Here is a 24,113-nt window from a genome sequence, read left to right as displayed (position 1 = left end):
CACGCCTCGCTACAAGCCATTGCAGTTGGGGCCAGACTGGACAGGTCAGGAAACATGAAACGTCCACAAGCGGCGGCTCTATATGCAATGGTAGCTTTAAAGAGGTAAGGAAGAAGATCGAGATATAGTTACATTGAAATACAGGCACGGACAGCTAAGTGTTCTTAGTTCCATGGTCTCCCCCACTCTCCAATTAGAATCGACATGTCGCAATTCTGTAGCTAAAAGCTAAAATGCTACTGCTGTAAGTGATGAGAAAGATCCAATGCTATATATATGAAAAGCCTTGAGAGTCAATACACTGCAGCTGTTCAATAGGTCGGTACCTATCAACTCTCACTGGCATATCACTGGATGTAATGCCAACAAACCATTCCCGGGTGAGCAGATCCCACCTGAATGCCCCTTGCAAGCGCAGTTCTCCCACTGTCCAGGGTCCCCAGGCTTCCCTGTCAATTGGCGGTGAGAGGCACGTCAGGTACGCGCTGGCACTGCTAAAATCTGCCTGTTGCACATGTACCTCCTGATAGCTCTGGCGGGCCTAGCAATGTTTGTTGACGACCCCGCCACCAATTGGATGTCTCACTGCACCAGGCGCACCCACACAGATTGGAACTCCAAACGCCCACCCCGAAAACCATCACCACCTCAGGCCCCTTCTTCCCCTTCCCCCTTCAAGCGCTGCGCGCGTACAGTATTTCTCTCCCCGTCTTTTTCCTCCCCCGACTTCAACCTCTCGTCTTAGCTTCTTTAGCTTCATCCAGACAAAATGAAGGGCGAGGTATGTCTAGAATTATGCTTCAGCCCGTCTCTCCGCTGCAATGCGTTGCTTTGCTCTGCTCGAGATACCCTTTGTGTGTTCCACTTGGTGTCTGGAGCTGTGTAGCTGGGGCTCCCCCTTATTATCCGTTGAAGCTGCTATCCGACCTCGCGATGCTGATTCTCTGCTATCCAGATTCTTCACCTCCACCTGGGCCAGGCTGGTACCCAGCTCGGTAACTCTGCTTGGGAGCTGTACGTGGTCTTCCTGGATTGTCAAATAACGCCACCGTCACGAACTTGAAGCTGACTGGCCTCTGAATAGCTACCTTCTCGAGCACGGTCTCGGCCCCGATGGTCGCCCCGACCCCAATGCTCCCGATATTGGTGACCCTGGCTCTTTCGAGACTTTCTTCACTGAGACCAGCAGCGGCAAGCATGTTCCTCGATCTCTCTTCGTCGATCTTGACCCCTCTCCTATTGACGAGATCCGAACTGGCGAATACCGTAACCTTTTCCACCCCGAGTTGTTGATCAGCGGCAAGGAGGATGCCGCCAACAACTATGCTCGTGGTCACTACACCATTGGCAAGGAGATGGTTGACAATGTCATTGACCGCATTCGTCGCGTCGCCGGTGAGCTCTTTCGTCACCTCTGTACTTGCACTCGACGCTAACCGCATAATTCAGACAACTGCCAGTCTCTTCAGGGTTTCCTGATCTTCCACTCCTTCGGTGGTGGTACCGGTTCTGGTTTCGGTGCTCTTCTCCTCGAGCGTCTCTCTACCGAGTACGGCAAGAAGTCCAAGCTCGAGTTCGCCGTCTACCCTGCTCCCCGAACCTCGACTGCCGTCGTTGAGCCTTACAATGCTGTTCTCTCCACCCACAGCACCATTGAGAACTCTGACTGTACTTTCCTCGTCGATAACGAGGCTGTTTACGACATCTGCCGTCGCAACCTCGATATTCCTCGACCCTCGTACGAGCACCTAAACCGCCTCATTGCCCAGGTTGTCAGCTCCATCACATCCTCTCTCCGATTTGACGGTGCCCTCAACGTCGATCTCAACGAGTTCCAGACCAACTTGGTTCCCTACCCTCGAATTCACTACCCTCTCATCAGCTACGCCCCTGTCATCTCCTCTGCCAAGAGTGAGCATGAGAGCTTCAAGGTACAGGAGCTTACCTTCCAGTGTAAGTCCTGCCCATGTTATAGGCGCACCCTCGAAGATACTGACTCCCCACAGGCTTCGAGCCCAACAACCAGATGGTTGTCTGCGATCCCCGAAACGGCAAGTACATGGCTGTCGCTCTTCTGTACCGCGGTGATGTCGTTCCCCGCGACTGTAACGCCGCCATCGCCGCCCTCAAGGCCAAGGCCTCCTTCAACTTGGTCGAGTGGTGCCCCACTGGTTTCAAGCTCGGCATCAACTACCAGAAGCCCATGGCTGTCCCCGCCGCTCCTGAGGCTGGAGGTCTTGCCCCTGTCAAGCGATCCGTCTCTATGCTTTCCAACACCACCGCCATCGCTGAGGCTTGGTCCCGGCTCGACTACAAGTTCGACCTCATGCACAGCAAGCGTGCTTTCGTCCACTGGTACGTTGGTGAGGGTATGGAGGAAGGCGAGTTCACCGAGGCCCGAGAGGATCTCGCTGCTCTGGAGAAGGATTACGAGGAGGTTGCTGCCGACTCCTTCGAGCCTGAGGAGGAGCTCGAGTACTAGACGATCGACCAAGGCGAGTTTATGTAATCTCTTTCGACTTCTTTGACGACATGTTTTAAGCGATGGCTCGGACAGGGCTCACGCCCGCGAAGCAATGTACAGAAAAGAGTTGTGGAGGATGTTGTTTAAGATTCCCGAGATTTTTGAGGTGGCACACATATGGGGGTAAAGATGTGTTGGTCACCAAGCGCCAGAGTTTGGCTCAGGGTACCCCGTTAGTACATGGCCTTGAATGTTGGTGCCAGGCCCTGATAGACGAGACTATCCCTCGACGCAAGCTTGGTGCCTTTGTTAGCAGGCACGTAAAATTGATGATATATCCATTTTCATTGAAATAGGTTTGCCCATGGCCTTGTTTTATGTCGTTGACATGAGAACCACTAACCACATCAACGCACTGGCCTAGCTCCAACGAAGTCGTCGTGATGCAACCATGATTTGTATTAAGATTCCGGCTTAGAATTCTGAATCTAACACAAAAATCACAACAGTATGTAAGCATTAAATACATAAGCCAAAATTAGTGCTTTATATACTGGCGAACTCTGTACAACTCTATGAACTTTTCAACATCACCCCGATAAGTATGCAAGTACCGTTGTCTCTCATCTAAGCGGCCAGAACTTGCCAGGGCAGCCAAGGCCGAAAAATCACTCGCAAACTTTCCGGGGCGTGGGGCCCTCTTTTTTCAACAACACCATCCTCGTTCTCATCTCACGTATGAAAAGAGCACATATCCCATGTGTCAACCACTAGCGATAAGAGTGCTATTCACCATAAAACGCTCAGCTCTTCTTCTTCCACTCGGCAGCTCTCCTTGCGCCTCGGTTTTGGGGCCTGCCGGACCTGCCCTTGCCCTTGCCCTTCTTACCAAGTTTGAGATCTTTGGGTGTGCCGTCCTTAGCTGAAGCACGACGGCCTTCAAAAACGAACTGTTCAGGTCCTTTGATATTGTACGGAATGTTCTGAGCATCTTCGGAAGCGCCCTGTGTTGAGGGGCGCTTCTTGTGGCGTTGCTGCACGGCGGCCGAGCGGCCGAGAAGCTTGCTTGTACGTCCAGCCATGGACTGCTCCTCAGGTGTAGCCTTGTGCTTGTATTTTGTGCTCTTAGCGGCGCCATTAGGAACGATATTCTTGCCCCTGGCTCGCTCCTGGGCGAGAGCTGTCTTGCGAGGATCCTTGGCTCGAGTGACTCGCAACTTACGCGGCAACATGGGAGGAAATTTCTTGCCATCAAGGAGTAAGGCTGCCTCAACATCGTTGCCGTCCTGGGAAATAATGTTAGCAACTGGTCCGATCGAAGTAAGTAAGACAACCGTGGACTTGCATAAAATTGGACATAGGCGAAACCCTTGCCTACACGAGTCTTGGAATCTCGAACTACTCGGACGTTTTCAACCTTGCCCTGGGTGCTAAACGTTCGCCAAAGACCTTCTTCGACATCGGATGGGGTCTTGTTCTTCTTCTTCTCCGTAGTGTCACCATCTGCGTTGGTGTTCAAGACGGTCTCATCGTCAACAAACCCGAGGTTGCCAACAAACACACACCGGCGGTGATCCGTGGGACTGGGGTGGGCGACGCTGTCAACTCTCAGGTGCCTTTCAAGGACTTGGGTACCATTGAGTTCTGCGGCAGCTTTGCGAGCAGCCGCCGAGGTTGAGTACACGACATATGCATTAGCGGACTTGGTCGTCGCGTCCATCAGGCTCTTAGTAATGTAAGCTGCTCGCTTAGGGAGAGAGCCACCTGCGAAAGCAACGGAACGGAAACGCAATGAATCGATAGTTTGTGGAGGAGTGGCATCTTTATCCAGAATGGATGACAGATGGGCCATGAGGGTCTTCTTGGCGGCCTTGGAATTGATTGCTTCTGTGGACACATTGGCGAGAAAGACTGTTCGCGCTGCCTTCTCGAGGTCTGACGATTTGTTATCCTTGGCGAGGGTCTCATGGACGGGAATGTCACTGTCGTTGCCGGCATCCTCATCCTCCGCGACAGCCTTTTCGGTCTTATTCAGAGCGTCGTTCTTTTGTCGCTTGCCGGCGCGCTCAGCTTCCTCTTCCGCAACAAGTTTGTCCAAGTATTTGCCCTCCAGATCGTCGTTTTCGTTTTTTCTCTTTCGTTTCCGATCCTTGCTTGACTTGTCTTCTGTCGCATCAATAATGTCGTCGAGCTCCACTGGCGCATCCTTCATGGGCTCGCCTGAAGATTCTTCCTCTTCCTCTTGCTCGTCTTCACTCTCCCCCTCTGGCTCCGAAGCGTCGGACACATCCTCTTCCTCGTCTGATGGGCCATCTTCTTCGAAGCTCAGCTCCTCGCTAATCTCAGAGAGGACCTCATCGTCGGCGTCTTGTTCTTCGAGTTGCACCCTTGGCTTGGGAGGTTCCCGAACCTTTTGTTCCACCAACGTCGAGTATCTTGACTTAACGGGAGCCTGCACAGGACCAGCCTGCAAATGATGAGTATGGATCAAGTCAAATGGCTAGATGTCGCAAAACTTACACTGGACGCAAAAAGAGCGTCGAGGGTGGGGTCCACCGCCTTGGAAGAAGCTGTCAGGCTTTTTGAACTGTTTTTTGTTAGATCTTTGTCCGTAAAGGCATCAAGGATCGACAAGTTACCGTTTTGCCATTGTGTCAGATTCAGTACTGTTTGTGCTGAATTGGAAAAGTTGTCGACTCTTGTGCACTCTTTTTGACCTCCGACGAAAAAGACATGAGCCAGAAAAAAGTCCCAGGTTCAGAACGGAAGACCCACAATCCGATTGCTCAGGACATGGTCATTGGTTTGATAACCTCAGCCAATCGATAAGCTCTCGTGGCACTGACAGTGAGCATTTCTGCCGTCAAGAACCGCCTTTTTACGGGCCCCCGTCATTCTCTCAGCAAAGCCGCTTCGGCGCTCGCCCCAAGCCCAGAGACGACGCCCAGGGCAGCCAGCGCAAACCGGGGCCGCACCCATCCCATTCCCTCTCTCTACCCTCTGTTCCCCCTCCACCAGCCCAACTTGTCGAATACAAGTTTCCTAGCTCTTCCTTACCTCAAATTCCTCTTTTGAATTTCTCATGCCGGACAGAGATCGACCCAATCGGTTGTTTCTTAGCTCACATTCACCTTCTCACGCTCCCACTCCAAGATCTTGCGTCCTCGATTTTCTAGCGACCATTCCTCGTCACCCGTCACCACGGGCGCGCTCCCACGACCCTGCGATCGACAACAGCGCTGTTTCCCGCCCAACGATACGAGAAAACACAATAGTCCTATCGAGTCAATAATAGACACGTAATCGCGTCCTTTTGCAGCTATGGCTGTCACTGCTTCCGCACCAGCGCCTCTCTCCTCCCCGGCGCTTGGAGTTGCCGATCATGAGGACAGCAACATCTCCAGCCCCCTCAGTGAGGTTGACACGAAAGATGACAACGACGAAGACATTGAGCATATGAATCTCGATCATGATGACGAAGATAGCGTCAGGCGTAGCCCTCGAAAGAAGCCACCACCTACCGACGACTCGGACAGCGTTCTCTCTGACGCTCACTCCGATGTACCCTCCGATGGCAACGTCACAGAAGCTGAAACCGAACGACTATATGATACACCAAAGCACCAAAGGCAACGAGACGTTGTGGTAGACCAATACAACGAGGGCCAAGTCTACGAACACACTCCCAGCAAGCTTCGCAGGACAGCCAACATGCACAACGACGACGAGGACGAATCTGCAATAGATGACGACGATGATTCTACAGGCTCCCCCACAATCGGTGAAGATTCGCCAACAAAACATAGTATTGCACACAATGCTGGACACGAAGACGAGCATAAAAATGACGCCCAAGAGCGGAAACGGAAGCGTTCACCCGCCGCCGATCAATCAGAAACCGAACAGCCGCTTAGAAAACGAGCAAGCTCAGAGCATGCGACTGATGTGAACATCCCCCAGCAGCCAGAAGAGACTGTTTTGCAAGACGGGCCCACCCCTGCGCCTGAAAGCACCGGTACACATACACCTGCTGAAGACACTGATGCTTCTCCCCAGAAGAGATCTACCAACAGAGAGACTGATCTGGCAGAGCGTCTTTCGCGCGCCGTAAAAAAGAACACCCGCGGATCCAAACGAAAAGCAGCGGCAGCTGTTGCTGATCCTGACCCGGACACTGACAGCGGAAGTCATGATGGCGCGCGCGATAGCGCCAGGGGAACAGACGTGGATCACCACGACGAAGCTGATGCAGATGCGGACGAAGAAGTTGACTCAGCTACTGCACATGATGAAGAGCGTAAGAACAAATTTACTCATGATCCAGGTCATCTTACTTATCTTGTCACAGTGGAACGAAAACAAGCCGCTTTCAAGGATTGGACTGTTATCGAAGAAATGTTTGGGGTGTTTCGTGACAGGTACGTTGTATCGTGATAACAAGCATTTACCTGCTGATGTCTTGTCTAGGCTCTACAAAGACCGACTTGAACGACTGGAAGAGGAAGAACAGTCACTCCTTGCCAGCGAACCGACACATCCTGAGTACCTAAACATGAAGCAGTGTCTGGATGATCGACTAGAACAAAAGCTACGCGAAATAAACAATGAACACGAATATCGCCTCAAGGCTCACGAGCGACGGTCCGTTGCCCAGCGAGCCCAAATATGGGGGCAGTACTACCAAGCGGTTCGTGAGAAGAGAGAAAGGACACTAGAAGCACTTAATCAAGAGTGGTACGACATCCAGACTGCAAGGCGAAGCGCACACAGCTTGCAGGACTGCGGCTTGCTCTACCCCAAGGATCCCGCACAACGTGTGAGAAATGCGATCGCCTACAACACCGAAGTCTCAGCACTAGCTACGATTGCAAAGTACAAAGGGTTCCCCGCAGGCCCCGAGATGAGCGGGGCGACACCGTCGGAACTGGAAGATGATATAGCTGCCATTGAGGTACGTTAATAACACAAGTCAGCTCCCAGAGCACTGAGCTGACTATCGTAAGCGAGCCAAGCGATCACGACATAAGCCAGTAAACCAACGACGCGAGGAATACTATGCCCAGCCATTTGATCGCCTCGGACCCGCTGGTGAACAATTCCTTCGAGAGACGCCGTGGGCCAATCCAAATCATTTACTTCACAAGGTGCACCCTACAGCTGCTTCAACGGAGGCACCTCCAGACGAGATGACCAGCCGTGGTGCGCACCAAGCTTCTGTGCCTCCTGGCGCCCAAATCACGCAGTCTCCTCCACTCTCAGCACGACTATCGGAGTCTCCAGAATTGACAAGAACGCTACTAAGCCCGGCTCACCAAGCTAAACGGGTTGGCAACCGTCTGCCCGGCGTCAACCGCGGTACAAAAGCAGCAGCTACATAGACGCTGAGTGTGTAAGATTTGTGGTTGAACATATCCCTCGGATAGGACTGGATTGGTAAAACTATGGGGCATCTTGCTTTTGTACTCGGATTTTGTGATACCCAGGGGAGATGGTCGGTTCAGGCCGCTGCGGACCAGGCTGTCTTTTTCTTTTTCTTTTTCTTTGGACTTGAGCGACATTAGAATATTGCATTCGTCTACGGCAGCTAGTATATATCTGTCTACTGCCATCAGTCGAGCGAAAGGCATCCACTTTGTAGGTAGTGGATAGCCGGTTGCTTGAGAGTCACTGTACAAAGGTCTTCATATGCTTATATACACCCTGCACAGAATAGCTGGCAAACCTGTTGTACATAAAAGGATGTGGAGTTTTCTGGGCGTTTTGCTTTGTAGGTCTTATGAATAGCAACACTGCATTTTGCCCTCTTATTCAACTTGCATCCACATCGAAATTCCAGCGCTTAATCGTACATGTGGCCAGGCCACTTAGGTGAACTGTCTACTTGGAGGCAGATGACTTTGCGGGCGCATCTGGGACCTTGACATCTTCGAAATTGTCTTGACCAACGGCGTTAAGCGTATACCAATCTAGACCACGTTAGCAGAGGATGACAACCACACAAGAGCTCTCTCTCTGCATACAGATGCTTCCAACGACAGCCAAGAGACCAAGGCCTGTCACGGCATTTTTGACAAGATAGGGCCGTCGTGCTCGTACAAGCGCAGGGCCCTGTCGCAGACGGCGATCGTAGTATGTTGAGTGCGGGCTGTTTCAGAGTCATGATCAGCCCACTTCAGTGACTGTTTTTCAGTAAACAAACCTGGTGGGCATCTTGGATGGTCGAGTTGTCAATTATTACAAGAGTTATCCTGTGCCAGGCCACAATGCAATTGAAGAGGGCCAATTGCTTAAATGCTGCGAGATATAGCTCTATCTCGAATGTACTTCAAGTGAATGTTGATGCGCCTTTGTACTGAGGTAAGAAGAATATTTGCGGCTAAACATCGGGCGGATGGAGGATGACCGTGACGTCTATTGAACTTTCCTTACCTTAGTTCCAGGTTCTTTGTGGAGCTTGCTTGCTTGCAAGGGTCTGTTTCCGTTTCCACGTTCCATATTCTCTGCTTTCGCGTCGCCATTTCAAAAGATTCAGGTCTGAGATATACCAACCCCAACAGCGACAACGACAACGACAGCGCGGAACGAATCCCCGACGTGTATGAGGACGCCGCGGCACGCGCGACTTCCGATCCTTTGATGAAGCTGAGCGGTTGATGCAAAGCATGCACAGCTACAAAGCTTAAGCCTAGTCGCGCGACCACGGTTCAAGAGCCGCATCGGCATCTTTATCTGCGAAAACCACTTCATCGCACACTTACAGGAAGCTTATAATTTCATCATCCGCCGACACCTACCGCCGCGACCGAGAACCCGACCAATAAATCATGGCAGCGAATCTTTCAGTGTCGGACCAGATCCGGCAGCTTGATGATGCACGAAAGTTGGTTTTGGGAGATGTCAAATATTATCCCAGTGTTGTCAAGGGAATACTACCCATCATCGGACCAAGTGCAGCGCTCGAGCTGCGAAGATGGGGCGCCGAATTTCTAGCTGAAGCTTTTTCGACGCCTGCTCTACCAAATGGAGAAAAGGAGACAATGCAACCTTATGTTTTACCAACATTGGAGTCTATGCTCGAGAACGAGCGTGAAGACCCTCAAGTTCTGCGAAGTGTGATCCAATGCGTTGCCAGTATCTATCCCTTGGCGATGAGGTGGATGTATGATGAGACTGCCCTGCGAGATGCAAGATTTAGCTAATGTGACTATGTAGCATCAACAACGGATACGACACAATCACTTGGGAACGAATGGTAGCCGTAAAACAAAAGGTTCTAAGGATATGGGACAATGCTAGCCCTACCGTGAGGATTTGTTGCATCAAGTTCGCGCAGCGTGTAGTTCTGGCACAGACAGCAGCGACGGGTTCTGAGCTACGAGTATGAGTCTGTGATCTAAATAAATGGGATGTCGCTAACATATTGAAACAGTATGGCGGTACTCTAGATGTCTCGCTGGATAAAGTCCCCCCAAATCACCAGTCACTTGATCCTCGGAACTTAGAGGCTGAAGCGTCCGGACTACTGGATAGAATGTTGGCAACTCTACAGGAGAGCAGGTAAGAGGGTCGCTTTTGACTGTAAATGCCCGTGTAACTAACTGTACGCGAAACTGCAGCGATGCTCTGCTCGTAGACGCAACGTTGAACTGCATGTCAATCCTCGTGAGGACACGACCAGGAACCTCGAACAGGATCATCAATGCTCTTGTCAACTTTAATCCCCTCAAGCTCGCCAACTCTCCTCTAACCCCCAAGACCCGCGTCATGATTAGATCCATGGAAAAAACAACTCGAATGCTACTTATCCATCTTATGAAGCGAGATCCCAACAATCCAATGGCTCACAGGATACAGCAGCACGTAGAACGCATGATGCAGATTATGGCAGAATTTTTTGACGATTCTGGACGAAAACGTCCCCTCGAGCCAGCACCACAAGATGCCAATGATCCCAAACGACAGCGATTATCCCCAGCACAAATTCAAATACCACCGTTGGGCCCCGGCCCCCACAGCCTAGCCGACGTTTTCACACTCATCGACAATACTGCTCTCAAGAATTTCGATATCTCGCTAGTTCCCGCTCCTTTGGTCGCAAGGATCGCCGTTACCACGCTGTCGAGACTTGACCCCCAGGTATTATCTAAAGCTGTCGATGGTATTCGCGGCCGTCTCGACACCCTGGCCAATGCTCCAGCTCCTGAGTTAAATCCCAATACCGCCCCGTTGGGCGTAGACGAAGACGATGATGACTATGAGCCTGATTTTTACCAGGCCGAGGATACAGAACAGATTCTCAACAAGCTAGATAGCTCACCCATGCATGATGCACCGGTATTGGACGATGGCCTTGCACTGAAATCATTCCACCTTCATCAGCCTAGTGCTCTAACCCCAGAAACGGCACTGACAGCAGGCAATGGAACAGTCACCCGGGTGATTGAGATGATGAAGTCGTTAGAAGACCCGGCCAAGAAGAGCAAAGCTGGCTTCAGCAGACTAGCAGCTAGTTCTGGTAATCGGGATTCTTGGATGACAATACTGGCACGACTAGCAACGCGCTCTGTGGCCGGTCTCGAGGAAACCTCTATCAAAGAGGAGGGTGGCTCATCAGCACCCCAGTCTCTCAGCAACAATATTCGCGACGTTTTATATTCCTATGTGATGGAGGACTTCCGAAAGCATATTGATGTGGCGGTCTCATGGCTCTGTGAAGAGTGGTACAACGACAAACTACAACAGAAAAAGGGCGGCGACCGACCCTTGTACTACGAAAAGTGTTGCATGCGTTTGATTGATGGCTTTTTGCCATATCTACACCCTCAAGACAAAGTGTTGACGCGATTCTTGAGTGAAATACCCGAGCTAAACAAGAACCTCCTGTCGCGCGTAAAGCACATGTGTCGCGACCCCAGCGTCGTTCAGCTGGCTTTGACAAGCCTTCTATACTTGGTCATGATGCGGCCACCTGTCAAAGAGATTGCACTGGACACGGTGCAAGATATCTGGACCGAATGTAAGTCGAATTGGAACCTCTTCTCAGGATAGTTGCTGACCCGTCACTAGTTGAAGAATCAAGACCTATGGCAGGCAAGTATTTGACCAAATATCGGCCAACTTTCATGGAGTCTGCACGAAATGCTGCTGGTGATACTGGACAGTCTGCATCGCCTGCTATTGCGGCTTGAAGCGGGCTGCTAGTTTTAGCACCGAAGTCATAATGGATCGTCGATTAATGAAAAGTGCAACGATGCGCGATTGCTACTTTATCCGGCTGTATCAAAAGATGTAAATCGTCAAGATGATGGATGTATGGAGTTGCTCTAGCCACGAAACCAGACGAGCAAAGGAATGGCTTGACGTTACTTTTCAGGCACACTCGCTACAGAAACAGGAGGCCTGGAGTGGACAACTGTCTCAGGATGACAGAAAACTAAATCACGAAAATGAGGCATTCAACGGCGTTAAAGGGTAGATACAGGATTGAAATACCAGTCGATGATGGGGAGGACGGCATTGTCTGTTTGAGTTGGCTGTTGTAAAGCTGTAAAACAATTTATGAGACGCGCATCTATCGTTACACACAACCAAGCATGGTTTTGGGAGGAAAACAAGACGTCTCGAATAGACTTGGCTTGATTTGATCTACGGCAAGACATAGTAATCTTGTGTCAAGTATCATTTTGAGGATAGACCCAGAACCGCCGCTTTAATAAAGTGACACGACTTCGAGATCCTTGCACTCAAAGATGGGTCTTTGGTCCTTAGAAAAATAGCCATGGGCGTCATTGCTGAGCTAGGGGAAGAAACGTAAACACTGGATTGCGTGTTTTGTGCTATGATGGAAGTTCATGTTGCTGTGCCATCAGGAGAACATGGTTGTTGGGGTACAGTACGCACGTACTATAATAGTCATGGTCTTTTAATTGGAGACCCGTGACGTTGGTATTCTCTCAAATATTCCAGGTTCCTTCGGGCGTGTGTACCTTATGGATTCCTTTCTGTTTTGTTTGTTACTTCTCTGACGATACTGACCGGCACTGAGCTGAGGCTTCTTTACAATTCGATCAGCGCATGTCAATATTTACCTTTTCCGTCCCTCCAACCACTGTATCTCAACGGTACTAATAAGGTAACTTTCCTACTCCGTACTGTAACGGCACAAACGGGGACCAGACGGGAGCCAGCGGGAGCCAACACTATCACGGTACGTACTGATTGAAGATCAGAAACCCCCAGCAAGTCTTCCCTTGCGAACAAAAACAAAGAAAGGAAACCCTTGCCCCCGTTGTTATTAGTGTGGGTTAATTTACGTCTGTGTTCACATTGCTTATGCAGTCATTTATCCTTAACATTACAGCAAGAGCCTTGCCTCATTTTCTCCTCTACTTTCTTTCACGCTGCCTTGTATTTGTTCTGTTGCCTTGCTGCTGATAAGTTACTCCTTTTTGTCTACAGCATTGACCAACCAACCAATACTTTAACGGAAAAGGATCACACTGCTTTAGACATATGAACTAAAGTCAATTCATCAGTCGTTGCAATGCGAAATCGTTTTCTCAAAAAGGATTTCTCTATTCACAAAGACACAGTCAACGGTATGTTCAACGCGTGAGCTGAGATTGGTCCTGTCCATGCTTTGTTAGATATCCTCACATTACATGCTTTCTTTGCACTTCTTTAACAACTACTACCCGTCAACGCCTCATTATCCACTTGAAACAGCTCCCCACACCTTCAACCGGGGCGCAACTGTACAATTGTCGTCCCGTCCCATCCTGTCTCCTGTCTCCTGCTCGTCTCGTCAAGTCTGTCTGGCTTGATCTGACCTGACGTGACTGGGCTCCTCACGTCAGCCTTGTTCTCTTTTCCACACTAGCGACTTTTCTATTTCGTTTTCTAATCTTCACTGCATTACCACTTCGATGAAGCAGCTACTAGCTAACACCAGCCTATTCTTGGTCAGCCGCCGCCACAGTCGCAAGGAAATCCACCGAACCACATGCTACTCCTTTGGACGAGGAAAAGACATTGACTCCCGCCTCCACCGGCGCCATCAACAGCATGAAAGCCAGGAGCCCTGCCTCCTATAAACCGGCCGTCGCCAGGTCCAGCACAATCAGAAGCGTGCGGAGTTTTGAGGGCTCCGAGTCTAGCCCCGAAAGCAAATACAGCAATTTCTCCAGTAGTATGAACAGTACCACAAGCGCCCTGTCCAACTCCAACTCCGATTCCAACTTCCACAACCAGACGCACCTCAAATCCAAGACCGAACACGACACACATACAGCGAGACCGTCGCGCTGGAGCACTGGTGCTGCGCGTGTGGTTGAGCCTACTCCAGATCCAGATAATTCCGCCATGTCAGAAAACGTTGAAGCGCCAGACAGTCAATGGGACTCGACAATAGGCAAAGCCGGTCTGGGAAAGACCGGCCGCGTGATAAACAAACTTGTCAGCGACAACGAAGCTCTGAAGCGCGACATAAAGATTGAGCGTCTCAAAGCAGACGAGGCCAAGCAAGCGGCCAAGCTGGTTGAGGACAAGCTCGAGCGCATGGTCAACGATTATGAGAGCCGACTACTCGAGGCCAATGTTACTAAGACACTGCTGGCTCGAAAAGAACGCCAGGTGGAGACCTTGCAAATAACCGTCGAACTGGAGAAGAAGAAGGCTGTAGATGCTCTCCAACGGGAAAAGAGCTGGAGGGAGGAGATGGACAAGACGAGGAAAGATGCAACGACCCAAGTCGAAGAAGCAACTAGCTATGCGCAGTTGATGGAGGGTCGCTATAATGCCATCTCGTCCCACTGGCAGGACCAAGGAGAAGAAGTCAAACGAGCCGTCTCCAAAATGAAATCGGAGATCGACCAACTCAATGAGGAGCGACGAGCAGACGACGACAAAATACAAACACTGAGAGATCTGTGCGACCAGCAAGATAGCAACATCAAGCAACTTCGACACGAAAAGGAAGAGATTGCTCGTATGTTTGAGGAATACAAACAGAGCCAAGAACAAGGTCTCAAAGATATCAAGACCAACGCCAGAAAGCGAGAAGATGAGCAAGAGGCTTTGCTAGAAGCTTCTAGGGAAACTCTCAACAAGCTGAGATGGGCGCTGAATGTGAAAGAAAACGTCAAAGGTGCGCAATAAGAATAGCTAATCTTGTTGCGCTGCCACCCATCAAACAAATCGTGGTGTCCGCAACTCACTTATTTGGCAAGCTACATCTCCCTGCATGTGCGATTTGATCGAATCACCTACCTCTTTTCGACAAGTCGACTCGTTGGGCCCAGTTTCTTTCCCGAAGCTCTAAACAGCTTCTTGACTCTACGTCTACGAATACCTGATGACCATCGTTACCTCGATACCACTCCTAGTATACTCTGCTCTTCTGCTCTTTAGACACATTACATGGCCTGGAAATCTATGCTGAATTTGAATTTGTCTGTGTAACCCGTCTCGGTTACTTACACAACACTGGGAAAGGACGTGCCGAGGTGTTATAGGTGTTTGGGGTTCTTTTTGTGCTGCGCTGAGGCTTGATGGATGCCTCGCGATTGAGAGATGGTGATGTGTTTGGATATAGATATATTGTCATACCAGGTAGAATAACCTGTGGGCAGGGAAAGGAAAACAAACCGGTATTTGAACTGGGATCTCTATAGAGTGCCTATCTTAGTTACCTGGTCATGAGACAATCCCACTTACTTGGATCCTTTGTTTACTGAAGTTTGTGATGCATCAAGCTAGGGCGATACTTTATGCTTCCTTGCTCATTTTCTATATGTAACTACTAAGGTACCTTGCTTGACAGCCCCTTTTAAGCCTCCTCTAAGAAGAATTCAGATCCTAAGGTGTACATCTATTAATAGTCAGCTTCCTTGTCGCTGCTTACGAATTGCAGGCTTTAGGTATTCTTCTCACTTCCAGAGCACGTTACTTTCATGATGCAGTGCTCGCAGTGTCAGTCATTCTTTCTGCCTCTCGCCACCCGACAAGGAGGGATGTATTTCATGGCAGTGAATCACGGAGGGCTGTTCTCTTCGGCAAGGTAAAAGAAAGGCAGTGGCACTGTTGGCACCTGCCTTTGCCAATGGAAGCTGCTGCTTGCCGCTTAGGTAGCGGGAGACTGCAGTGGTGGCAGCTTCCTCCTTTTATTCCTGTTTGTTTAGGCAGGCGCCTACCTACCTATATCAAGCAGATCTCTTGATCTCCAAATTTCTCTCTTCTTCTTCTTCTTCTTCTTCTTCTTCTTCTTCTTCTTCTTCTTCTTCTTCTTCTTCTTCTTCTTCCTCCACCAACCTACCTTCCAGTTCTTCACCTTGGCATGGATGGTTTTTCGCAACAACCTTCCTTCTTATCTGCCTTATCTTCGTAAACCATTGTCCATGCCACTGCGTCTTTAAAACAACTTTCTTCTCTTTACACGTGCTCTATCGCTATTCTGTTAGTTGGGCATTTAAACCAAGATATCCCTCTGTTCTCTGCCGGTTGGCTAAATGTGTCAGCGTTGTCATCTTCGTTGAAGTGTTTAGCAATCTTCCTCAATTCCTCAATCACACCTTGCGATGTGAGTATACCTATCAGCACAGATACAAAAACCGCTTATTCACTATTCATCCAGTACCTTCTTGTCACAGCCATGGATATTGTAGAGTTCTACGTATCTTGTAACCCTCCGTTACTCCCTAAAGGAGTGGCGCTGATATTTGCCCGTGTCGAGGAAAGAAATGACCTTGTAAGTATTCAAAGTCTCTCCAAGACTTCTACTAACACATCTTTCTTTTGCTCTTGCCATTAGGGAATCTTTGAGATCCTTTACGAACCTGAGACCCCTTGGTTTAAGCTCATTGCCCTAAGGGCTTCTCAGCACGAAATCACCAACTGGATGCACTCTCAACTAGAGGAGCTAATGGAATCAGAAGCCGACGCTGTTATACGAGACGAAGACGAAGATGATCTCGGTACATCTGTCATTCAACCCGATGTTGAGGTACTAGTCGAGGACCCACACATTATTGCCTTTCCTTCTCTCCAAACAATCCTGAAAGACACCCTCAGTCAATATGATGCGTTCCGATATCCCGCCACTATCAAGATCCTACCTTACAAAACACTTTGGCGAGTTCCAGAATCATCTGGAGTCACTATCCTACAGATTCTCTCGAATTACGAGTCCTTGGGATCTGTGTTGCCTTTAGGCCCAAGCATCGACAGCCTTCAAGCTCTCACAAAATGTGTTATTACATATAATTTCCAGGGTTCCTTATTATACATCGGCAGCAGTGAAAGCGAACACGCACTAGGCGTTGCAAAACTAAAACTTGACACTCTTGCAGCCTTTATGGTATTTCTTGCGATCAATTTGTGTTCTTCCTCTAATTGAGTTTAGCATGTCCCCTTGGTCCCTACCACTCATATGGTCTTCACTGAGACTTCGAGCTCGGCTACACTCTGCTACCGATACATGACACATACGGGACTATCCGGATTGACTTATGTTGATTCCGCCGTCATCGGTCAGAGCGAGGCCATGGAGTACTCCTCGATCGGCAGCGCAGCGTCCCTGAGAATTGAATCTCTTAATCGGTACCGGCAGCCTGCGCCCGATCGCGTCAAGTACCCAATTCCAGAGACAGGTAAACTTAGAGATTGGCATCCAGAATTTCGTCCATTCTCTGGATATTCATATGGGAACAAACGCTCTGGTGCCATCCCTACTATCAAGAAGAAAAGACCTCAACAGAAGATCCATCACCAAGAATCGGACAGTGTTGGCAAGATCACAGCTAGCACTGAGGGACACCGCAATCTCGAACATATCGGCACAGACTTACCACAAGTTCGAAAGTGCTTAGAAGATCTCAGGTACCAAGCTCGAAATAACAAGAAAATCACTAATTGGCTCTGTAGCATCGAGTTCAGCGGAGATGATGACCAGCTGAAGCCAGCCTCATTTCTGGTAGGGGACAGTGGAAAGCAAGGCGACGGAATAGCAACAGACTTACAATATGGCTCGCGTCCTGAGTTATCACGAGGTATTGAAGAGTCAAGGGAACCTTGGCTTGTCAACACTAAAGGCGTCCCTCTTGAGGAGGCCAAGATCAAAGATCAGGTGCCAGGATCAGATTATCGGGCTTCTTTATGCCAACTTCCCTTAGGCTTGGATATGCCAGAAAATAGTCTCGAGCTCCCCAACTTTCCGAATCCTTCCGGTCCGCAGTCTAATGCTGCAAAGGATTTGATGGACATTGATGATGGTCCTATCACAACTCCCGCGCTCATGGATAATATCCCTTTGCATGATGACGGGAACAAACTTCAGACTGTATCGGAGGATCAAGTTGTTCATTCTGAGGTCACATTCGGTAAAAGAAACCATCAGGAAAAGAGACTGTTCGATACCATGAGACAGAAAGCTGGCTCTGGGCTAAGCTGGGCCAACGTAGCCTCAAAGAAGAAAGACGAGAAACAAGACGACAAGCCCACCTTTGGGCTGAATGTGCCTGTCGCATTTGTCCCTGACAATCGTTCTGCAACTCAGAGTTCAACAACGCCAACATCCAAGGTTATTGCCAGCCTCGACCATATCCCGGCCAAGCAGAAAGAAGAGCACGCCAAGGACAAGTCAATTTCAGTTGAGAAACCAAAGCCTGACCCAGCCACACCGGCCTTCCGAATTGTTCCAGGAATGGTCATGCCAACAACGGATCACGAGGAGTATAGCGACTTTCTGCCAGAGGCTGAGAACAAGCTACGTAAGTTGGTTGAAGTTCTACAAATAGTTCCCGGGAAAGTGAGCATCCAAGCTCAATTTGGGAGGTTGTGCCGAAAAGATATATTTCCCGCTTTGGTCTATGACGGTCAAGCTCCATCGTGGGCTGTTAACAAAACTGTTGAGGCTCTAGACACTGAAAATCCGCATATGGGATTTTATCCCATCCTCACAACAAGCGGGGCAGAAGCAAACTTGATCCCTCAAATGCTTGGTGGCAGATCTCCATGGGAACTGACGGGGAAACGAGTCTACTACGAATTCCACTGCTTCGCCGGAAAGACGCCTGAGGTTATCGTGGAAGTTGATGCCGATACATTCCAGCATCAACACTTCCCCCCGACGACTGAAGTCTCAAAGGCTTTCGTGCATTGCACTCAACGTGCATGGGATATCAAAATTTCTGTCTCCCGTATGTATACGCAGGCGATGGCCGATGATATGGAAGAGTTTGCTGCATCATTAGTGCGCTCCATGAGTATCGGGTGAGTCACCTAGCCTATCCATTTGGTTAGACGCCGAACTAATTTCTTAGAACGAACGAGATGGGGGAGCTCGTGATCAGTACCGAGCCGAAGAGCATCTCAAATTTAGGCGTCGACAGGGTCAGAATATGTCACGAAGCCCGGTACCGAGATGGAAAGAAGGGACCTAGCTGTCTCAAGGTTACTATGATACGACGAGTTGAGAAACTTCCTGGTATTCCCAAAGGAACTTATCGGGGTCAGTCAGTTCCAGTGACCCCGCCTGGAAATGGCCGGCCTGGCCAGTGGTTCGAAGCAAGCATTTCATCTGTACGAGCAGAAGAGATATTCCAAGAGAACATGGGTCTAGAGTTCGGCGATAAAACACATTGGACACCTGATATCCTACACCAACAGGGCGTTTTCAGAGCCATCTCTGAACCAGCACTGCAAATGGTCAGAAAGATGGACCATGTCGGCGATTCGAACTCAAACGGACAAGGCCCTCGCACTGGTCAGCAATCGTACAGTGCTGCTCAGGATTCAATGCACAGGCAGAAAGGGACATACTTTTGGTAAACCGCTACAGGACGATGTTTGATTCAATACGCGGAAATGGAAGACATGGATTGAGGTACGAAGTGTGGCGGAGATGAAATGGATAGATATCGGAGTTACTGAGCGCCTTGTATCAAAACCTTGAGCTATTATAAGATCGCGATGGCAATTTGCATGATTCTGGACCTCAATTACGTCACCACTACAGCCCTAACCGAAACAATTTTAATAAGTGATGCCGGCGTCTAAATACGCGACCAGCTAATATGACTACCTACTGAGACGTTTCTACCGCTCGACTAGATATGTAGATAATGGCATTCCATGTTGTTTCAATTACCAAAGCTCACAGGCGCCTCATAATGAAAGCATTAACTAAGACGGGCCTAGAACTTGCGATTCGATGTTCACGGAAACTTTCGGTAAGAAATCTTACTGGCGTTGATGCCTCGAGCTCCCTTTTTGCGCTTTGATCTGTGTTAGAGAACTCGCACTCACGAGTCCTTGGCTAGGAAAAAGATACACTGCCTTGGAGCATACATTTCAACACACTGCCATGTTTTGCTTGTGTATTGGATAACTACCTGCTTTGGACCTTGGAAAGAAATCTACATGGGTAAAACCATTCGCGACACCAAAAAACAAAGATATGATTCCGGGCCCTCCCAGCTCGGCTCGGGCCGCGATTCCGATCTATGTACATAGGGGATATCGTGGTTTTTCAGCTGGAGAACTCTAATATCGAACTGTTAGTTTCATGTAGATAAAAGGCAAATTACTAAGCTCTTAACTCTTGAGCCTAGGGTAGGTCGATTCTTTCATTATGTGTCTAGGTACGAATAGTAGCAGTGATATGAACGTAATTGTAAACTTTTACTTCAATATCTCAATACTAGAATGAACTTACTCGATGGTGAGCTTAAATCAGTGATGTCAGAAACCCTTGATTCATTTGGAGATCTTCTTGGGAATTACGCAATCAGGATTATTGGGGCCATCATTGACTATGTTTGATCGAGTGCGAACCTCCCCATGACTTTGCACCCTCCTCTTCATACTGGAGGTCAACAACTCCCCATGACTATATCATGACCACTGTCTTACGCGATCCAGCCCCGCACCGGTTCGGATTCAGTTATGAAAACCGAGCTAGTAGTGCGAGAGCTGGAATGACCTAGGAAGAAATGAATGACTTGCAACCTACGTCATAGTGGTATATGCCCCTGTTGACGCCGTTTGCATCCTTTCAATGTGTTGCTGACCCATGAGCATGGACTTAGGATACTGTCTTCTTCGCCATGATCGATGGAATCTAGACCAGAAAGCCTCTTGTTCCTAGGGCCAATTGTGTAGGGGTGCGGATATATGCACTAGTGGGCTGCTCAAGCATGTAAGATATCAGCGCTGAGAGGCTCGTTATATATCGTGGGCTCTCAAAGCTGATTAAGGCCGCCATGAGCAAAACCAGGCCGTCTCAGAAAGCCAGACAGACGGTATGTGCGATATGTGGTGAGGTTGTTAAAATCAAACACATGACGATGGTGGATGTTTGCTTCGCTTCGATTAAATACTAAATCATTTCCATCATTTCCTTGAATGTGATCAACACAATTCCTGTGAGCCTCTCTATAGTCTTCCTGTATGGACTTGCATAACCAACTCGACGAGACCATGGGGATATTCGCTTGACTCCTAGCGTCCAAGTAATCATGCTATGCTTCGTTTCGCAGCCGTATCGCCAAAATCTATCACACAGCCTCGCTCCCATGGCCGTAGTCATAAGGTGAGGTATGTCAACATCTTGCCTCGTTTCGTCTAATCATCCAATTGATAGACCAAGCGAGCGATATTCCAGCACCAGTTCGCCGTTGAATCTATCTTTTTCATGTCGCGTAGCCAGTCTAAATATACTGTAACCGTTTGGGAGGCATCCACATCGAAGCGTTGCCCGCAAAGCGACGACCGGATCCGACTCAACATGGGGTGCTGCTGCGATAAATGCAACAGAATTAGAACGCCCAGAAGATTCTGTGACCAGAAGAAAGTGATCGGCACAAGTCGTTTGTTGGTACATGGGGGTGATAAGGCAATGGGCCACTTAATCGAGGCTTTGAGACATTCTGCCGCACCTTCAGCATCCTCCCGAGTCAGGCTCTCAGGGTGATGAAGAGCCTTAAAAATGCAGGGTCTGTGTATGAGGTGTTTGTTGTAGCTGTATCGTGTTCGGAGAAGTGCGGTTTGTATGTCGGCTGCGAACGGATACGTGGCTGGTGGAGTATCAAGATCCGGCGTAAACATGCAATTGCTCTGAAGAGATTCTTCCGTATATACGTCACCAAAGGCATTATGTGAAGGCTCCGCGAAGGCCACATCGTGATTATCCTGCCATCTTAGATGGCTGGGTAACATGCCCTTCCACTGCTCTAGCTGTGCGTCGAGTTGTTTCATGACAGCTGCGGTCCCGGGACTCGAAGAGATGTTGAAGGGAGCGAACCCCGTAAGGGGGGGCAGAGAGGCCTCTGTGCCAAAGGCTTGAAGGCATTGTTAGTGTGCTGTTGCTAAGACTGCCAGTGCATAGTTGTTTTGACGTACTCTTGTTGAGAACAGAATGGAAATTGACCGAGAGCCTTCGGAGAACGATTTGAGAAGCGAAATGCTCATGAAAGTGAGTTTGTTGATTGACGATATAGTCCTCGTCAGTCATCGGTCCACTGAAGTCAGGGAGACCAATTGTTTCCTCCAGCTTTTCTAGCCCAGTCAGGTGTAGTCCAAACTCCATGTGGAAGCACCTGCACTTGTTGTTAACATGCCTTCTCATGTTGTTATCAATAACCTACGTTTCCATGATTGAGCAGTGCCAGAAGACTCGCTTGACCAGATCTGTTAGGGGGCCGTGTAATTCGTCAGGTTTGCTACGAATACAATATTAGAATTAGGCTGCGTTGACTCATAACGGTTGGGTCTCCCACCTCGTTATTAGACCCTGGCAGGCCAAAGACGCATAAACATTCATCCTCCAACATTCCTGGCAGATCAGTTAGAAAAGGGTATTGAGGGTCCAGGCAGAGGTACCGACTAGAGCTTGTCCGCAGCTTGAGTAGTAGAGCGAAGCAAGCGCCAACATCTGCGCATTTTGCAGGCTGACTTCACTCATACCAAACCCCATCCTTTTCCGTGCCTCATTGAAATAAGCAAGACCAGGTGGCCGATCGATAGTACCTCCCTTGATTCCAGATGGTCGCTGCTTGTAAGCCGAGATTGGCACTTCTGATGTGGTGAGCGCCACCTCTCCAAGCGCAAAGACAAGCAGTACAAGGGATGAAAGCGCTCCTTCTTGAAATCCATTATTGATGATTGAACTCAGTACGTTCGAGTTGAACCACTGTCTGTCCAAGATAGGATGGAGCATGTTGATGACATCGAAATAAGCCTTGCTGAGTCTTTGCATGGTCTCCCAGTCCACACTTGGGGGGCTGAGGTTAAGGGTCGAGGTAGAGCCTGAGAGGTGCAGGGGTATCTGCAGGGTGCTGTTACTTGGTATTCCTACCGTTTGGAGTCCGTCGGATGGCAGAGTAACGTTTGAGGCGCGAAGTCCTCTCGGAATTGCAGGAATCTCACCCATGGCGGATGGAGCCTTCTGGCCAAGGCTTTCGAACATCTGGCGCACAACGGGCCATTCTGACATCTTAGACACAGACGAGTCATAGCGAAAGCCGCCTGTGTCACGGTTGGGCGTTGGACTTGTAGGATGATTGGGTAAGGATGTGCCTGGAAGAGGATCGTGGGAGTCGGGATCCACCAGTAGCGGCGTGTTGGTGGAATAAACGGCTGGAGGTTGAGGGTTGGTGAAGAGGGGAGGAGTCGTATTTTCCCTTTGACCCAGGTTGTCAAGCTTACTTTCGACAGTCTTGAGTCGGTCTAGAATCTCAACCAGAGTCTTATCCTTCCTGTGGTCGGAGTTTAGCAAATTGCAGTTGTGTTAAGAGAGCGGCCCAGGCAACGACGACAGAAACGCCATATTCAGGTCAAGCTCTGCATCCTCGCCGCTTTATCAGGCTCCCGTAGAAACATACTTTGTTGGTTGGGGTTCTCGGTATCGACAGTCGAGCTTGAATCTCTGGCATGTACCGCACTTTGGCCTTTGTTCATCACATCTTTGTTTTCGGTTGCGGCACGTCTCACAAGCCTAGTTCTTTGTTAGTCACTTGGTCCGGCAGTGCAACACTCGAATTAACAGCATGAATTGGAGGGAAAACAGGAAATATGCCAATAACACAGACATCCAAAGCAACTGGAAGCCACGAATGGATTCCGAGATTGATATTGACAGAAAACATCGAAATGACAGGCGAAAGAGGTGAAGGAACGACAGGCAAAGGCATTGGACCCCTGATTCAATGGCACGGTAATCAATCCCGACATACCTGAGCTGCAATGGCACCGCGCTCTTTTCGATTACTTTGCGGCCCAGGTCTTGGAGAGACGTTGCTGGATGAGGATAGTCCTGGATCCATAACTAGAAGTGGCCGTATACCCCCATGTGAGTTTGAGGAAGCAGTGTTTGGGAAACAGCAGCTCTAAAAAGCTGACTAAAGTAAACTGAGTTCCCAGGTGTAATCGGTAGGCTCCATTGAGTAAAGTTCCCCTCGAGATGAACGTTGGTAGAGCGTTGAGGTATCGGTGGCTGTCTGTAATCAGGAAGCGAACAATGTCGCGACGATTTCGTGAGCTACCTGGGCTGGCGTGGGTGGGAATAAAATAATGAGGGGCAGGACAATCAGAATGCACACACAAGAGAACTAATGTGGGCGACGGTGAGTGAAGACTGGGGATTAAATTGGGTACG

The 24,113-nt window shown here is 49.3% G+C and overlaps 8 protein-coding genes; 5 read left to right on the top strand and 3 right to left on the bottom strand.

Annotated features, from left to right (window-relative positions):
• Positions 1-769: 769 nt before the first annotated feature.
• On the top strand, positions 770-2,482 carry FFUJ_00915 (probable alpha-tubulin B; the record flags this gene model as incomplete). XM_023569752.1 has 5 exons in its annotated part: positions 770-781; positions 956-1,014; positions 1,085-1,395; positions 1,450-1,953; positions 2,007-2,482. 5 exons carry the CDS (start codon positions 770-772, stop codon positions 2,480-2,482), a joined length of 1,362 nt encoding a protein of 453 aa, XP_023425566.1.
• A 785-nt stretch (positions 2,483-3,267) lies between these two features.
• FFUJ_00916 (related to nuM1, hnRNP protein) lies at positions 3,268-5,114 on the bottom strand (the record flags this gene model as incomplete). XM_023569740.1 has 4 exons in its annotated part: positions 3,268-3,750; positions 3,843-4,931; positions 4,985-5,051; positions 5,104-5,114. 4 exons carry the CDS (start codon positions 5,112-5,114, stop codon positions 3,268-3,270), a joined length of 1,650 nt encoding a protein of 549 aa, XP_023425512.1.
• A 671-nt stretch (positions 5,115-5,785) lies between these two features.
• FFUJ_00917 (related to DEP1 protein, regulator of phospholipid metabolism) lies at positions 5,786-7,842 on the top strand (the record flags this gene model as incomplete). XM_023569729.1 has 4 exons in its annotated part: positions 5,786-6,761; positions 6,813-6,882; positions 6,932-7,415; positions 7,468-7,842. 4 exons carry the CDS (start codon positions 5,786-5,788, stop codon positions 7,840-7,842), a joined length of 1,905 nt encoding a protein of 634 aa, XP_023424608.1.
• Positions 7,843-8,341: 499 nt separating this feature from the next.
• On the bottom strand, positions 8,342-8,674 carry FFUJ_00918 (uncharacterized protein; the record flags this gene model as incomplete). XM_023569718.1 has 3 exons in its annotated part: positions 8,342-8,430; positions 8,485-8,609; positions 8,664-8,674. The coding sequence occupies 3 exons, from the start codon at positions 8,672-8,674 to the stop codon at positions 8,342-8,344; spliced, it is 225 nt and encodes a 74-aa protein (XP_023425511.1).
• A 614-nt stretch (positions 8,675-9,288) lies between these two features.
• FFUJ_00919 (related to PTA1-pre-tRNA processing protein / PF I subunit) lies at positions 9,289-11,652 on the top strand (the record flags this gene model as incomplete). XM_023569707.1 has 5 exons in its annotated part: positions 9,289-9,623; positions 9,677-9,842; positions 9,894-10,021; positions 10,081-11,480; positions 11,531-11,652. 5 exons carry the CDS (start codon positions 9,289-9,291, stop codon positions 11,650-11,652), a joined length of 2,151 nt encoding a protein of 716 aa, XP_023424607.1.
• Positions 11,653-13,007: 1,355 nt separating this feature from the next.
• On the top strand, positions 13,008-14,620 carry FFUJ_00920 (uncharacterized protein; the record flags this gene model as incomplete). XM_023569696.1 has 2 exons in its annotated part: positions 13,008-13,062; positions 13,431-14,620. The coding sequence occupies 2 exons, from the start codon at positions 13,008-13,010 to the stop codon at positions 14,618-14,620; spliced, it is 1,245 nt and encodes a 414-aa protein (XP_023424606.1).
• A 1,492-nt stretch (positions 14,621-16,112) lies between these two features.
• FFUJ_00921 (uncharacterized protein) lies at positions 16,113-19,288 on the top strand (the record flags this gene model as incomplete). XM_023569685.1 has 4 exons in its annotated part: positions 16,113-16,208; positions 16,272-16,817; positions 16,863-18,730; positions 18,781-19,288. The coding sequence occupies 4 exons, from the start codon at positions 16,113-16,115 to the stop codon at positions 19,286-19,288; spliced, it is 3,018 nt and encodes a 1,005-aa protein (XP_023424605.1).
• A 1,794-nt stretch (positions 19,289-21,082) lies between these two features.
• FFUJ_00922 (related to acetate regulatory DNA binding protein FacB) lies at positions 21,083-23,781 on the bottom strand (the record flags this gene model as incomplete). XM_023569674.1 has 7 exons in its annotated part: positions 21,083-21,798; positions 21,860-22,056; positions 22,105-22,179; positions 22,237-22,292; positions 22,344-23,214; positions 23,341-23,453; positions 23,692-23,781. The coding sequence occupies 7 exons, from the start codon at positions 23,779-23,781 to the stop codon at positions 21,083-21,085; spliced, it is 2,118 nt and encodes a 705-aa protein (XP_023424604.1).
• Positions 23,782-24,113: the final 332 nt, after the last annotated feature.

This window comes from Fusarium fujikuroi, chromosome FFUJ_chr01, assembly GCF_900079805.1.
Source record: "Fusarium fujikuroi IMI 58289 draft genome, chromosome FFUJ_chr01".
NCBI lineage: Eukaryota > Fungi > Ascomycota > Sordariomycetes > Hypocreales > Nectriaceae > Fusarium > Fusarium fujikuroi.
The sequence above is the reverse complement of the archived record's forward strand: the minus strand, read 5'-3'. Positions and strand labels throughout refer to the sequence as shown.